Source organism: Myxine glutinosa, chromosome 3 (genome assembly GCF_964187855.1).
Source record: "Myxine glutinosa chromosome 3, kmMyxGlut1.1, whole genome shotgun sequence".
NCBI lineage: Eukaryota > Metazoa > Chordata > Myxini > Myxiniformes > Myxinidae > Myxine > Myxine glutinosa.
Window position 1 is genome coordinate 47,934,772 of NC_136263.1, and position 14,802 is coordinate 47,949,573.

General features: G+C 46.8%; 1 protein-coding gene across 9 annotated transcripts in view; it reads left to right on the forward strand.

The window, feature by feature from the left end:
- LOC137423607 (SH3 domain-containing kinase-binding protein 1) overlaps positions 1-14,802 on the forward strand; it is a 245,006-nt gene that overhangs the window by 191,190 nt on the left and 39,014 nt on the right. For all 9 annotated transcript variants that reach the window (XM_068110944.2, XM_068110946.2, XM_068110945.2 and 6 more), the window contains one exon: positions 9,338-9,432. In XM_068110944.2, coding sequence (XP_067967045.2) covers positions 9,338-9,432 — 95 coding nt within the window. The remainder of the gene's footprint in view (positions 1-9,337; positions 9,433-14,802) is intronic.

Consider the following 14,802-nt stretch of genomic DNA (forward strand, 5'->3'; position numbering starts at 1 on the left):
CTAGAGCTGGCCGCCCGTCCAAACTGAGCAATCGGGGGAGAAGGGCCTTGGTACTAGAGGTGACCAAGAACCCGATGGTCACTCTGGCTGAGCTCCAGAGATCCTGTGTGGAGATGGGAGAAACTTCCAGAAGGACAACCATCACTGCAACACTCCACCGATCTGGGCTTTATGGCAGAGTGGCCAGACGGAAGCCTCTCCTCAGTGAAAGACACACGAAAGCCCGCTTGGAGTTTGCAAAAAAGCACCTAAAGGATTCTCAGACTGTGAGAAACAAGATTCTGTGGGTTTCAATCCTGACCCAGTTAGAAACTGTTGTCCCAGTGTTTTACATACTGGGTGATTCATCAATGTGTGTTCCGTCCCACCGATGGACGTTAAACAGGATGTCCATCACCGACATTAGTTGTTGGACGTTAAAAATCCAATGGTGTCCTTCACGAAAAGTAGGCAAGTTATCACCGGCACCCTGAGCAAATTACAAATTCCTTTCCTAACCTAAGTCTAACATCACGCTTGACCAGCCAGTTTGTGGACGACTTGAGCCACGCCTTCCCTGCCTACCTTGTAAGAACGTGGGACATCAAACAAAGCATAATGTGATCTTACGCCAGCCATGAATCTTCAATCGTGTAACAATGGATAAGTGAGGCCAAGAGATTTCACTGTGTTGTATTGTTAAAACTATTACAGTAGGAACTCTGGCCCCTCGACGGATCCTGGGCCAGCAACCCTCCCCCCCCCCCCCCCCCCCACCCCCTCGTCTTCCCACCCCCTCTCATTGGCCCTGATGCTACCCACCATCAGTCTCAATCAATCAAATGCAATCATAGTCCCACTTGCTTCCATACAATCACAATTCTATACAATCCACGCGGGGCATGCACTTGCCCGTTATCGGTTTTTTGTTGTTGTTGTTACCACAATAACTTGAGAACCAATGAAGGGATTTCAACCAAGCCGGGTACAAATATGGACTGTAATACAAAGACGAATGGATTAGATTTTGGGTTTAAAAGGTCGAATGTCATGTGACCTTTAATTGAAAATATGACTGATTAAATTTCGTGGTTGAACAGGTCAGATTGTGCCCTTTGAGAATCACCATTTATCCAGAGTCGAGGCTCATGGAGGAGCTCCAACAAGGGATAGATCAGGATTCCACAGAATGAAACTAACGGCAGAAGCAAAGGGGGAAACACAAAAGTGGGCTTGCGGGCCAAAATAGCAGGGTGTCCTGACTCTTGTAAAAGGTGAAGTCCTTGCCATTAACACCTTGCGCTGTGTTCTAGCTCTTCCATGAGCCTTGTTTTGCAAGTGTGTGTATCTGTCTGTCCAAGCCATAATCTTTTTTTTTTCTTTTTTTTTACCATTTGAGCTTTTGGCATCAAATTTTTACCAAACCTATATTATGAGAATACAGAAAAGACAAAAAATATGGGAAAAGGAAAAAAAAAACAAAAAAAAAAACATTGGGTCAAAGGGTCAAGGTACATGAAATCGTCAATTTCATCCGGTTGACTTGAAATTTGAACATGATTTGCATATTGGATCACTGAATTGGTTCACCAATCAAAACTAGAAGCCGATTGTTTTTAAGGTCCAACAGTCAAGGTCAGCAACTGATTTCACACGTACCCACTTGTTTATCTGTGTATTATTTCTGTCTGGACATAACTGTTCTACCATTTGAGCTTATCTCGGCAAATTTTCAACAAAACTTTATGAGACTATGGAAAACGTGTGTCTAATTTTAGCTGCTGTTTTCATCAAGTTTAGTTCCTGTACTAAGTGGACATGGACTGATTTTGCATTCAGGGTTGCTTTCTAGTTGCATCCGCTACCGAAGGTGGATGGAGGTTATGTTTTCACGTTTACCGAAGGTGGATGGAGGTTATGTTTTCACGTCTGTCTTTGTTTGTCTGTGAGCAGGTTATCTCAAAAATTTGTGGACAGATTTGGACGAAATTCTGTGGTGTGTGACAATGAATTGTCACATTCGATTTTGTTGAAGAACCGGATACGATAATTTATTTTTATTTTCAAAATGATTCTTCATCATTGAGAGATGGGGCCAAAACCAAGATATGTAGTATGATATTTCAAAAAGTTGTGAATGAGTGTGTTGGGTAACAAGAACAAGCCAATTAGATTTTGGTTATGGTCCTGATGCAGATCTGGCCTATTGGTGGGATACAAAACATAAACTGTTCAGCCTGGCAGAGGTATGCACTCTTCCGATTGCCGTTGTAGTTACCTTCGCAAAAGCGGAAGGTTATGTTTTGATCGCTGTGTATTTATTTGTATGTCTGTGTGTGTGTGTGTGTGTGTGTGTGTGTGTGTGTGTGTGTGTGTATGTTATTCGCATAACTCAAAAAGTATTCAACCGAATTGCATGAAATTTGGTGGGATGATTGGTTATTATACGGGACACATTTGATTAGATTTTGGGAGCAATCGGGTCAAAGGTCAAGGTCAAGGTCACGAAAAGGTCAAAATCGTATTTTTGTTGTTCTGTTCCCTACACTCCCATGCCAAGTACAGAACAGTAGCTGCGGCGAAGGTATGCGCTCTACCGAGTGCCCGTTCTAGTTATTATTTGTTTTGATTTATTTTGCATGATGAAGCTGCTCTCTCCGCATGTAAACTCATTCTTGGGTTCGGCATGAGCAGTTTCACCATTTACTTCATCTGGAAACATTTGGTGGTTATCATAAAAGTTCTCCAAATAAAATTATGTTTTTTAGATTCTGGATTCCCACCCATGTGGAACATAACATGGGTACCTCACTAGTAAGTTTAATAAAAAATATGTACAAGAAATCTAGAAAGGAACGCATAAAAGCAACAGTTAAATAAATAAATGCAAAGAAGAGGATGGCCTGATTGGAAAATTAATCACACTTGTAAACAATTAAGATCTCGATCTCACCTGATGTTACCTATTCTTAATGACAGATTTGGAGGCCAAGCTTTTCTCCTGTGTCCAATTTATCTCTCAAGATAGATGGACACATAGAAGGAGAATAAGCGTTAGATGCAGGGCGGAGAAAATAAATAAAAGGGATAAAAGGGGTGATTCAGGCCTTGTCGGCCCGAGCAATGCGCCTTCATATACATTTCCCCCCAAAGACGATATCTACATGGGATGTACAGACTGCTATTTCCCTGGAGATGACATGTAGTGAGGTGGGTCTCCTACCGGTCCAGAAGAACTCTTGAGTTTTTGTCTGCGATACTCCGATAGGGAGTTGTGGAGAGGCAGCAGATGCTCCTCGCTCTCCAGATTCTCAGCTAGAACTCGTGATGTGGACCTCACCCATGATATATTCCCAGCTCTCAACTGCACTTTCTTCTTCGAAAATCTAAAGCGTCCCTCACATGACGTCATCAGACACTCCCATTGCTTGCCCGGCTCAAGTACACCGTTGATTGGTCCAAATCACTTGTAGTTGTAGTTGCATTGTTTGTGACATTTGTACTTCTTTAATTTGTGGATTCATAGGAAAGTCATTAAGTGGCCCATTTAATTATTATTATTGTACTTATGGCAGATAGTCGGGATTAATAAATATTCCTTAAAAACTTACCCCTCTGTCTCCTGTAATACGTTGGATTCACCCTTAAAACGACGCTGAGAGAACATCGTCTTTATTTTCTGCCGTGACACTCTCCAGATGCACTCTCTGCAATGTCCTGAGTTCGATACATAACACAGTGAAAAATAGATTGAGGGTCGACAAGGCCCTGTTAAACACGTACCTAAATTGGGGTTTACAATCCATCTATCCTAAACATGCAAATTAGAACCACCTTTAGAGGCCATTTTTCCCTGCAGATCAGGGGTTGGCCTTTTTCGGGCACCATGGTCCCCTTTTTTGAAGCAATGTTTTACGGCCGGATGCCCTTCCTGCCGCCAACCCTGTTAGTCGCCTCTTACAACACACAGGGAATCGCCAGTGAACTGGTACTCAATTTGCCGACCTCAGAAGGATGACAGGCTGAGTCAACCCCCCTGGATTCAGCGATCGACCGGGATTCGAACCCAGGATCCTAGGATCCCAAGCCGGCACCCTAACCGCTAAGCCAACACCAGGCTTTAAACATGCAAATTAGGATCCAACTAATCGTTCTATTAACCCTTTTTTTTACCACCGAGTCCATTTTCTTTACGATACAGTACAATATTGCGACTCACACAGCCTTTGTGCATAAGTGTTGAACTTTATTTGCAAACCTTCAGTTTGACGAGGTGAAATGTGAGTAATGAAAGCTCACGTCATGAGGTTGTCAAACTATTTTAGGTTTTTGTGAATCTTGTCCATGCCAATCGTAAGATGTGATTGTAATTGGCACGTTTGGCACGGCGTTGATGTCGGTGATGATGTAATCGGTCCCATGTCGAAACGGCTTTTCTTACATGGTTACGTAACTTGCAAATTGATGCTGCACTTAACTTGCACAGCTTCCCTTTTCTGAAGTTTTTCGATTTTATCGCCAGCTCCGAAATTGGCAAAAAGATCCCTCCTGTTCCCCAACATTATTACCTCTGCCACCGAAGGTGGATGGAGGTTATGTTTTCACCCCTGTCTGTTTGTTTTGTTTGTTTGTTTGTGAACAAGATATCTCAAAAAGTTATCGATGGATTCAGACGAAATTTGGCAGAGAGGCAGTGTATGTGACAAGGACTAAATGATTAGATTTTGGATCTGGATCCGGCTATTAGAATTTTAAAGTTATTTTTCACCATTGGGAGATGGGCTAAAACCGATATATAGAACGATATCTCAAAGTTATGGACGGATTTAGACGAAACGTGGTGGACAGGTTGGGTGTGTGACGAGACCAAATCAATTCGATTTTGGTGAAAATCTGAATATGGATTCGGATACGAGAATTATTTAAAAAAATTTTTTTACGGGATTCTTCATTGCAAGCGTATACTCGTACTTGTGAAAATTGTACGAGAATACGCTTGCAATGCCAGAGACAGAGAGAGACACAGCCAGACAGACAGACAGAGACAGAGACAGAGACAGACACAGCCAGACAGAGACAGAGAGAGACACAGCCAGACAGAGACAGAGAGAGACACAGCCAGACAGAGACAGAGAGAGACACAGCCAGACAGAGACAGAGAGAGACACAGCCAGACAGAGACAGAGAGAGACACAGCCAGACAGAGACACAGCCAGACAGAGACAGAGAGAGACACAGCGAGACAGAGAGAGACACAGCGAGACAGAGAGAGACACAGCGAGACAGAGAGAGACACAGCGAGACAGAGAGACACAGCGAGACAGAGAGAGACACAGCGAGACAGAGAGAGACACAGCGAGACAGAGAGAGACACAGCGAGACAGAGAGAGACACAGCGAGACAGAGAGAGACACAGCGAGACAGAGAGAGACACAGCGAGACAGAGAGAGACACAGCGAGACAGAGAGAGACACAGCGAGACAGAGAGAGACACAGCGAGACAGAGAGAGACACAGCGAGACAGAGAGAGACACAGCGAGACAGAGAGAGACACAGCGAGACAGAGAGACACAGCGAGACAGAGAGACACAGCGAGACAGAGAGAGACACAGCGAGACAGAGAGAGACACAGCGAGACAGAGAGAGACACAGCGAGACAGAGAGAGACACAGCGAGACAGAGAGAGACACAGCGAGACAGAGAGAGACACAGCGAGACAGAGAGAGACACAGCGAGACAGAGAGAGACACAGCGAGACAGAGAGAGACACAGCGAGACAGAGAGAGACACAGCGAGACAGAGAGAGACACAGCGAGACAGAGAGAGACACAGCGAGACAGAGAGAGACACAGCGAGACAGAGAGAGACACAGCGAGACAGAGAGAGACACAGCGAGACAGAGAGAGACACAGCGAGACAGAGAGAGACACAGCGAGACAGAGAGAGACACAGCGAGACAGAGAGAGACACAGCGAGACACAGCCAGATAGAGACACAGCGAGACACAGCCAGATAGAGACACAGCGAGACACAGCCAGATAGAGACACAGCGAGACACAGCCAGATAGAGACACAGACAGAGACAGAGAGAGACACAGACAGAGACAGAGAGAGACACAGACAGAGACAGAGAGAGACACAGACAGAGACAGAGAGAGACACAGACAGAGACAGAGAGAGACACAGACAGAGACAGAGAGAGACACAGACAGAGACAGAGAGAGACACAGACAGAGACAGAGAGAGACACAGACAGAGACAGAGAGAGACACAGACAGAGACAGAGAGAGACACAGACAGAGACAGAGAGAGACACAGACAGAGAGAGACACAGACAGAGACAGAGAGAGACACAGACAGAGACAGAGAGAGACACAGACAGAGACAGAGAGAGACACAGACAGAGACAGAGAGAGACACAGACAGAGACAGAGAGAGACACAGACAGAGACAGAGAGAGACACAGACAGAGACAGAGAGAGACACAGACAGAGACAGAGAGAGACACAGACAGAGACAGAGAGAGACACAGACAGAGACAGAGAGAGACACAGACAGAGACAGAGAGAGACACAGACAGAGACAGAGAGAGACACAGACAGAGACAGAGAGAGACACAGACAGAGACAGAGAGAGACACAGACAGAGACAGAGAGAGACACAGACAGAGACAGAGAGAGACACAGACAGAGACAGAGAGAGACACAGACAGAGACAGAGAGAGACACAGACAGAGACAGAGAGAGAGAGAGACACAGCCAGACAGAGGCAGAGAGAGAGAGAGACACAGCCAGACAGAGGCAGAGAGAGAGAGAGACACAGCCAGACAGAGGCAGAGAGAGAGAGAGACACAGCCAGACAGAGGCAGAGAGAGAGAGAGACACAGCCAGACAGAGGCAGAGAGAGAGAGAGACACAGCCAGACAGAGGCAGAGAGAGAGAGAGACACAGCCAGACAGAGGCAGAGAGAGAGAGAGACACAGCCAGACAGAGGCAGAGAGAGAGAGAGACACAGCCAGACAGAGGCAGAGAGAGAGAGAGACACAGCCAGACAGAGGCAGAGAGAGAGAGAGACACAGCCAGACAGAGGCAGAGAGAGAGAGAGACACAGCCAGACAGAGGCAGAGAGAGAGAGAGAGAGACACAGCCAGACAGAGGCAGAGAGAGAGAGAGACACAGCCAGACAGAGGCAGAGAGAGAGAGAGACACAGCCAGACAGAGGCAGAGAGAGAGAGAGACACAGCCAGACAGAGGCAGAGAGAGAGAGAGACACAGCCAGACAGAGGCAGAGAGAGAGAGAGACACAGCCAGACAGAGGCAGAGAGAGAGAGAGACACAGCCAGACAGAGGCAGAGAGAGAGAGAGACACAGCCAGACAGAGGCAGAGAGAGAGAGAGACACAGCCAGACAGAGGCAGAGAGAGAGAGAGACACAGCCAGACAGAGGCAGAGAGAGAGAGAGACACAGCCAGACAGAGGCAGAGAGAGAGAGAGACACAGCCAGACAGAGGCAGAGAGAGAGAGAGACACAGCCAGACAGAGGCAGAGAGAGAGAGAGACACAGCCAGACAGAGGCAGAGAGAGAGAGAGACACAGCCAGACAGAGGCAGAGAGAGAGAGAGACACAGCCAGACAGAGGCAGAGAGAGAGAGAGACACAGCCAGACAGAGGCAGAGAGAGAGAGAGACACAGCCAGACAGAGGCAGAGAGAGAGAGAGACACAGCCAGACAGAGGCAGAGAGAGAGAGAGACACAGCCAGACAGAGGCAGAGAGAGAGAGAGACACAGCCAGACAGAGGCAGAGAGAGAGAGAGACACAGCCAGACAGAGGCAGAGAGAGAGAGAGACACAGCCAGACAGAGGCAGAGAGAGAGAGAGACACAGCCAGACAGAGGCAGAGAGAGAGAGAGACACAGCCAGACAGAGGCAGAGAGAGAGAGAGACACAGCCAGACAGAGGCAGAGAGAGAGAGAGACACAGCCAGACAGAGGCAGAGAGAGAGAGAGACACAGCCAGACAGAGGCAGAGAGAGAGAGAGACACAGCCAGACAGAGGCAGAGAGAGAGAGAGACACAGCCAGACAGAGGCAGAGAGAGAGAGAGACACACAGCCAGACAGAGGTGGACATGGTTGTGTCGTTTCTAAAAACGAGATGAATAAGTCTGTGTGAATGGCATTGAGCAAGTAGTGCAGGTGAGATTGTGGTAAAAGTGGGGTATCAGCAGTCGGTGAAGATAAACTGCTTGGGAGAGCAAAGGCAGTAAAAACAGCACCGTTGGCACATTGTTCTGTTTCTGCTAAACTCGACCTTTGCAATTCCAACTGGTAGCATGGGAGCGAAGCCATCCAGCGAGAGTGGTCCAGAGATAAAGCCAGGGGTTGTGTAAAAATATTGGCAAAACAGATTGCTGATTTCATCACCCTTTACACGGTTATTTTATTTTATCATGGCAAGTTTACTCATGTGAAAGCAGCTGCTCAGCGCTGGAGTTCCTCGCCAAATCCATATCGCTTCCGTTACAGATAAATAAGTGATTGTGCCAAAAGTTGCTTGGCGCCACCGAAATAAATAATGCTGATTTCGGCTTCATCACTTGTGTGGTGACACTGAATCCAATATGAATGGTGTTGTAATGCACGTGCCCATCGGTTTTTGCCATCGTTGTATGTCATCCTACGACGTTAAAAAAGAAAATTCGCTGTGCGTATCTTTGTACATCTGAAAATCATAGGAAAAAAGAGAAGAAAAGAAAACAGGGCTGGCCTGATCTCCACCAAATTTTGCATATGTGTTGGTATTACCCAGGGTATCCCCACCTCCCTCCCCCAATTCCACCCTGCGGGGGCATGGAGGGGTGAACACGATAAGCTAATGCTCGTGAAAGGAGCGGGTGATTCGAGTTCATGTAATGGCTCGTACATTGTTCTGTGTTTAGTCGTGTAACTTCAAATATCAAGCATAAGATGGTAGCTGCAATCAAACTTGTGATCTCCTACAATCAAATGAGCCTTACCATCACCACATATTCTGGACTTGCACTGGGCCATTACCTGTGGCTCATCAAAGGTGACAGACCCTTCAAGGAAGTCTGTTTTGGCACAAATTCATGAGGGGGAACTCTGGACAAGACCAAAGTTGCTGCTTGCATCTGCCCTCCAAGAATCTGTCATTCACAGGAGTGCATCTTAGCATTGTCAGAATGGGATAGGAGTAGTGGGTGAGAGGTGAGTGGCTGGGGAAGGAAGATGTGGTCATAGGTGGCATGTGTGACCTCAAGGATTGTTTTCAAAGTGGACCCAAAATGTGTTTGCACATTCTAATCCTGTATTTTGTTGCTCCCTCTCCCTATCCACCGATAGCTAAGGAACTTTGCAAGGCGTTGTTTCCATATGTGGCACAGAATGAGGATGAACTTTCATTAAAGGAAGGAGATTTGGTTGCAATTATTGCAAAGGTAAGAGTTGACCCGTCATTATGTGCTTTCTCCAACCTTTTCACACCATACTCATTTGTCGTGGCTTTCACTCTGCTTCCTTTTGATGCAATCAACCTTTTTGGGTGGATAATTGCATTTATTTGCATGCCTAATCTATATTATATTCTCCATAAGTGATTCTGTCTGTCTGTCGGACATCTGTCCAGGGGTGTGGCTTACTCCGTTAAGAGAGTAGCTCCACCCATTCTGGAAGAGGCTTCAAAAACAAATATCCACCATTTTATTTACTCGCATAGCTTTTGTTAGACCTGTGGTGTCTTGCTTTCTCTCGGTTTTATTTCAACTCTAATTCGATATAGAATTTCATTTTTAACAGTCGCCAACATGGTTTCAGACTCGTTGAAAAAAACGGGAATAAAATCCAATGAAAGTTACCGCTTATAGAACGAAATGATTTTTTTTTTTTTTTTTTTGGTATACAGGATCGAGGCTCGTGAAAGAGCGAACATTTATTACACAAAAAATCAAACAGACACATGAAACATATAATAAGGGGAGCGGTAGACACGATGGGGAGAGAAGGGGAAGCTGTTACGAGGTCCTCTGCAATCTCCTGGTCTCGGTAACCTCCGAACCCCGCGAGGAACCCCGGCAGAAAGATATAGATGTTATTCCGTGTCGAAATCGATCACGACTGAAACCATCCATGAAACCCTCAGAGGAAACGATCCAAATCAAAAAGGAAACCACACCAATGGTTATCAACAAAAAGAATATATTAAAAATCACATGGGAATAATACAATACAATACAATACAATACAGTAAATATCTTAAGATGGTACCACCTTATCTAGTAACGTAACCCCAAACTCACGGCACTCCCAGGAAATGGAACCGAGCCCTCCGCAATGTCTCTATAACCCTCCAAGGCGAAGTTGATGCACTCCGGCGATTGTTGAACCAATGTCAGATCAAGAGCAACCGAGGCGTCGACGGTCGAAGCGACACAGAAGTCACGTGGTCCAACACCCAGCACTCGCGGTAGAAAGGGAAATCTCCAACGACGCGCGCGTACACATTTGCCGTTCAATCAGCGAACCGCAGGGCAATCTTCAGATGCCGCTTTATTGCACAGCCGTCCCCGGCAAACCACCGGAGGATAAGCCCAACCGACACGACAAAAACCTTGTCCGATGAAGGTAGCGTGCGGGACGAAATGGCGGACGGCTCTAATTCGAGCCACGGCCTTGAGGCGAAGATTCTCCGGAATTTCACCGTTGTACCTGGCTTCACAGGCTTTTCCACACCTCCAGCGATAAGCCCGATGGCCCGAGATTCCTTTCAAGGACTCAAAGTTCATTCGCCAGGTACCCTCACGACTTATTCTTCTTCGCCCTTTTCCTCTTCCGGGTCACGATCCGATTTCCTGTCATTTTTACCATGTGCGCTTTTTTTTTGTATACTGAATCGAGGCTCGTGAAAGAGCTAACATTTACTTCACAGACAAATCAACCAGACAAACAAAATATATAAAAAGAGGGAGCGGAAGACAAGATGGGGAGAGAAGGGGAAGCACACAAACAACATTTGAGAGCAGGGAGATGTGTGGAAGGGAGAGGGCTTGGGGGGGGAGGAGGCGTGGGAAGGGGGGGGGGGAGGGAGAAGTATAAAACACAAGGACACCAAGGACTTCCAGGACAGAAGTTGGTATTTCAAAAAAGTGGAATTGGGGTGAAATTGGCGGGGGTAGAAAAGATCAAGGTTTTGGATGGGGGAAGATAAGAGATGGTGGTGAACAGCTGTTTTAAAGACCTGGAGGGTGGAGTGGGATTGAAGAGAGTGAGAGAGTTTGTTCCAGAGGCGGGAGAAAAGAGGAATGAAGGAGTGAAGGTGAGCAGAGAGTCTTGATTTTGGCAGTTTAACCATAAGAGGGATGGAGGCAGATCTTGTGCGACCTGTAGGAATATTTGCGGGACAGAGTCCAGAGAGAGCTGGGGGGGCAAGGCCAGAGAGGAGTCGGTAGAAGAGGGAAAGACCACCAACCTGCCTGCGGTGAGTGAGTGAGAGGCCCTTGGAGTTAGCTTCATCGCGGGAGATTCCAATGATTCTGAACGCTTTGGTTTCAACAGCGTGAAGACGAGCTAGGTGTGAGGCAGGAGCACCAGCCCAGAGGGGAGAGCAGTATTCCATTGAGCTGCGGATGAAAGCCTTGTATGTGGTGAGGAGCTCAGGTGTGCCAAGGAAGGACTTCGCACGACGGAGGATGCCCAGTCGGCGACTGGCTTTGGAGGCCAGATTTGAAATGTGGTTTTCCCAGGAAAGATCATGGCAGATAGTGAGACCCAAAAGCTTGAGTGACAGAACTTCTTGGAGAGGATTATTCAGAAAGTGGATGGGAGGGTTGTCCAGTCGGTCTTTTCGGAGAGACATCGTAAGAGTGTGAGATTTGTCAGGATTGAAAGACATGTTCCACTTGTTTGCCCAGTCTGTGATTTTGTCCAGGTCTGCAGAGAGTGAGGAGGCTGCAGACTGCCGATCTGAGGGATGAAGAATGGAGCGACAGAGAGTAGAGTCATCAGCAAAGAGATAGAGAGGATTTTCAAGAGAGTCAGAGAGATCATTGATGAAGACCAGAAAAAGCACAGGGCCCAGAACACTGCCTTGGGGAACTCCAGCCTGAACAGGAAGAGGAGATGAGAGAAACCCATTCAGGGCCACACGTTGACTACGACTAGAGACAAAGTCCGCCAGCCATGCGTGGAGATTTCCATGGATACCAAAAGAGGAGAGTTTGGTGAGCAGAGCGGGGTGCCAGACCATATCGAAGGCACGTGATATGTCAAGGGAGACTGCTCTAATTTCCTGTTTGGGATTGAGGACCTCCATCCATTGTTGAGAAAGCAGAAGCAGCACGTCCAGAGTAGAGTGACCAGGTCTGAAACCAAATTGATGATCAGAGATCAAGCCATTGGAGAAGAGGAAAGATTTCATATCTGAAGCAATGATGGATCCCATGACTTTGCTGATAATTGGGAGAAGGCTGATTGGTCTGTATAACCTTGTAACCACAATAACCATTTCCCTTAAACAGCAATACCCATAATACTTAGAACCCACAATAATAATAATAACAGCAATAATAATAAGTGCCGAATCCGTAACACTGCCCCCCCTCAAGAAAGAAAGCTTGAACACAGCGAAAACTTTCTTTGCCAGCAAACTCTTTAAACAAACAAAAATAAACTCACAACCCCAAATCACCAATTCCCGTGAGCAACAGTTATCAACATCTCAAAAATAAAGCAACAAAATTTTACAACCCACAGAGATTTCCAAGGTTAATTGACTCTGGACAAAGCGTCAGCCACGACATTGTCCCTGCCCTTTACATGTTCAATTTCCCCGTTGGACTCCTGCAAAGCCAAACTCCATCTCATCACCCTCTGATTTTACTTTTCGTTTCTTTTGAATGAAGGTTAAGGGGTAGTACTCAAAAACCCAAAGTCAAGCAAATCTACCGCACTTTTCCCGGGAGGCCGAGCTGAAAGCCAGGTTCCATGGTGGTTGGGTGGTGAGGCCTGGAAGTATTCACTACTTGGACGCCTTTAGGAACGTGGAGTTCACGGTTAATCCGTGTAGGGAAGTTCACTACATGGACGCCTTTAGGAACGTGGCGTTCACGGTTAATCCGTGTAGGGAAGTTCACTACATGGACGCCTTTAGGAACGTGGCGTTCACCGTTAATCCGTGTAGGAATCTTGGCTCGACTGCTCCGCAGTATTCAGTGCTTCAACTCTTTCTAACTTTCCTAACAATCACGGTTTGACCACTTGTCACGGTAGTCACATGCATAGCGGTCTCCTTCTCAGCCACTGCTCGGATAAATCCTTCCTTCGGGGGCTGCCGTAACTCTGGGAGCCTCCATAATAATATCAATTGCGGCCACCACCAAAACTACGACTCCATGGTCCTCTTCTGTAGATCCCACGACACCTATGAAATGCCTTCCCTACTGTTATGTTGCGACCCTCCATCTCCTTGCTATTCAGATCCTTTTCTGCCTCTGGCATCCTTTGAGTTTTCAAACGTGACAAAGCCAAACCCTCTTGACTTTCGTGTCTCCCTGTCTTTTATCAGCAGCACTTCCAAAAGCGGTCCATATTTGCTGGAGGCAGACTACAGAACATCTTTCTTTGTTTTGAAGTTCAGTCCACCTACAAATAACTTGCTAAATTTGTTGCCATCCCTAACTGGTGTGGTGTTATTTTCCCTACTGGGCTTCTTAACCACCATCGGGTTACCATAAACTTGACCACCGGCCAAATCATTCCGGATAACAACAGATTCTCCCTCTACAGGAAGCGTGGCTTGTAAACCGACGGTGACCGGTCCTGACACCAAATCGGACTCCAAATGGATGACATGAAGTGGAGCACTAACACAGCCCCCAATCCCTTGTAAACGAACACTATCACCAGTTGCCGTCTCCCCTGACGATGGCAATATGCCTTCAAGCATTAAAGATTGATGTGCTCCTGTGTCCCTCAATACCCTCACAGGTCTCCGGTTAGTCGAGGCTCCATCTAGTGACACAAACCCCTCTAAAATAAATGGTTGGTAACCCTTTTGAGGGCGATTTCTCACAATGGCCATTGCATTTGGAGTTGTATGAGTCGAACTCCGCTCCTGATTTTCCCTTTTCATGGTGTAACACTGGGACATCAAGTGCCCAGGTTTACGGCAAAAAGCGCAAGTAGGCCCGGAGGAGAACCTCGTGGTCTGCCTTGAGCCCCCTGGAGGATACGTCTGCCTTGGAACTGTTGTCTTCTGATCCCTAAAAGTCGCGGTATCAGATTTGTCCTCTCTAGGCCGCCCCCATGAATTTCCGTTCTCCACACTGGATGTACCATAACTCCCCTGGCTAGGTCTAGGCGAGAAGTTAGGTTTGTGGAACCCCATCCTGTGTGTCAAGGCATAGTCATCTGCCACGGTTGCTGCCTCATACAACTTTGGTACTTTCCTTTCCTCCAGATGTACTTTAATGTCCTGGGGGACACACTGCTGGAATTCCTCCACCAGGATCAATTGTCGCAATAGTTCAAAGTCTTTCCCAACCCCTTTTGAATCACACCACCCATCAAACATGGTTTCTTTCATTCTGGCAAACTCCACACCTCATAATCTGCACATTGGTCAATCGGTAAAGCCGAATAAGTATCTTGAGCTTTACCCACCAGAACACTTTGCACTAATATGGTCCAGGACTCCTCAGGCCAGTTTAGCAGTTGAGCCTCCTTCTCAGAGTGTGAAAAAAAAATTTGCTACCTCCTTTTCATTGAAGGGTGGAACCGGCCTCACATGTCTGCCAACATCCCAGGTGTTCTGA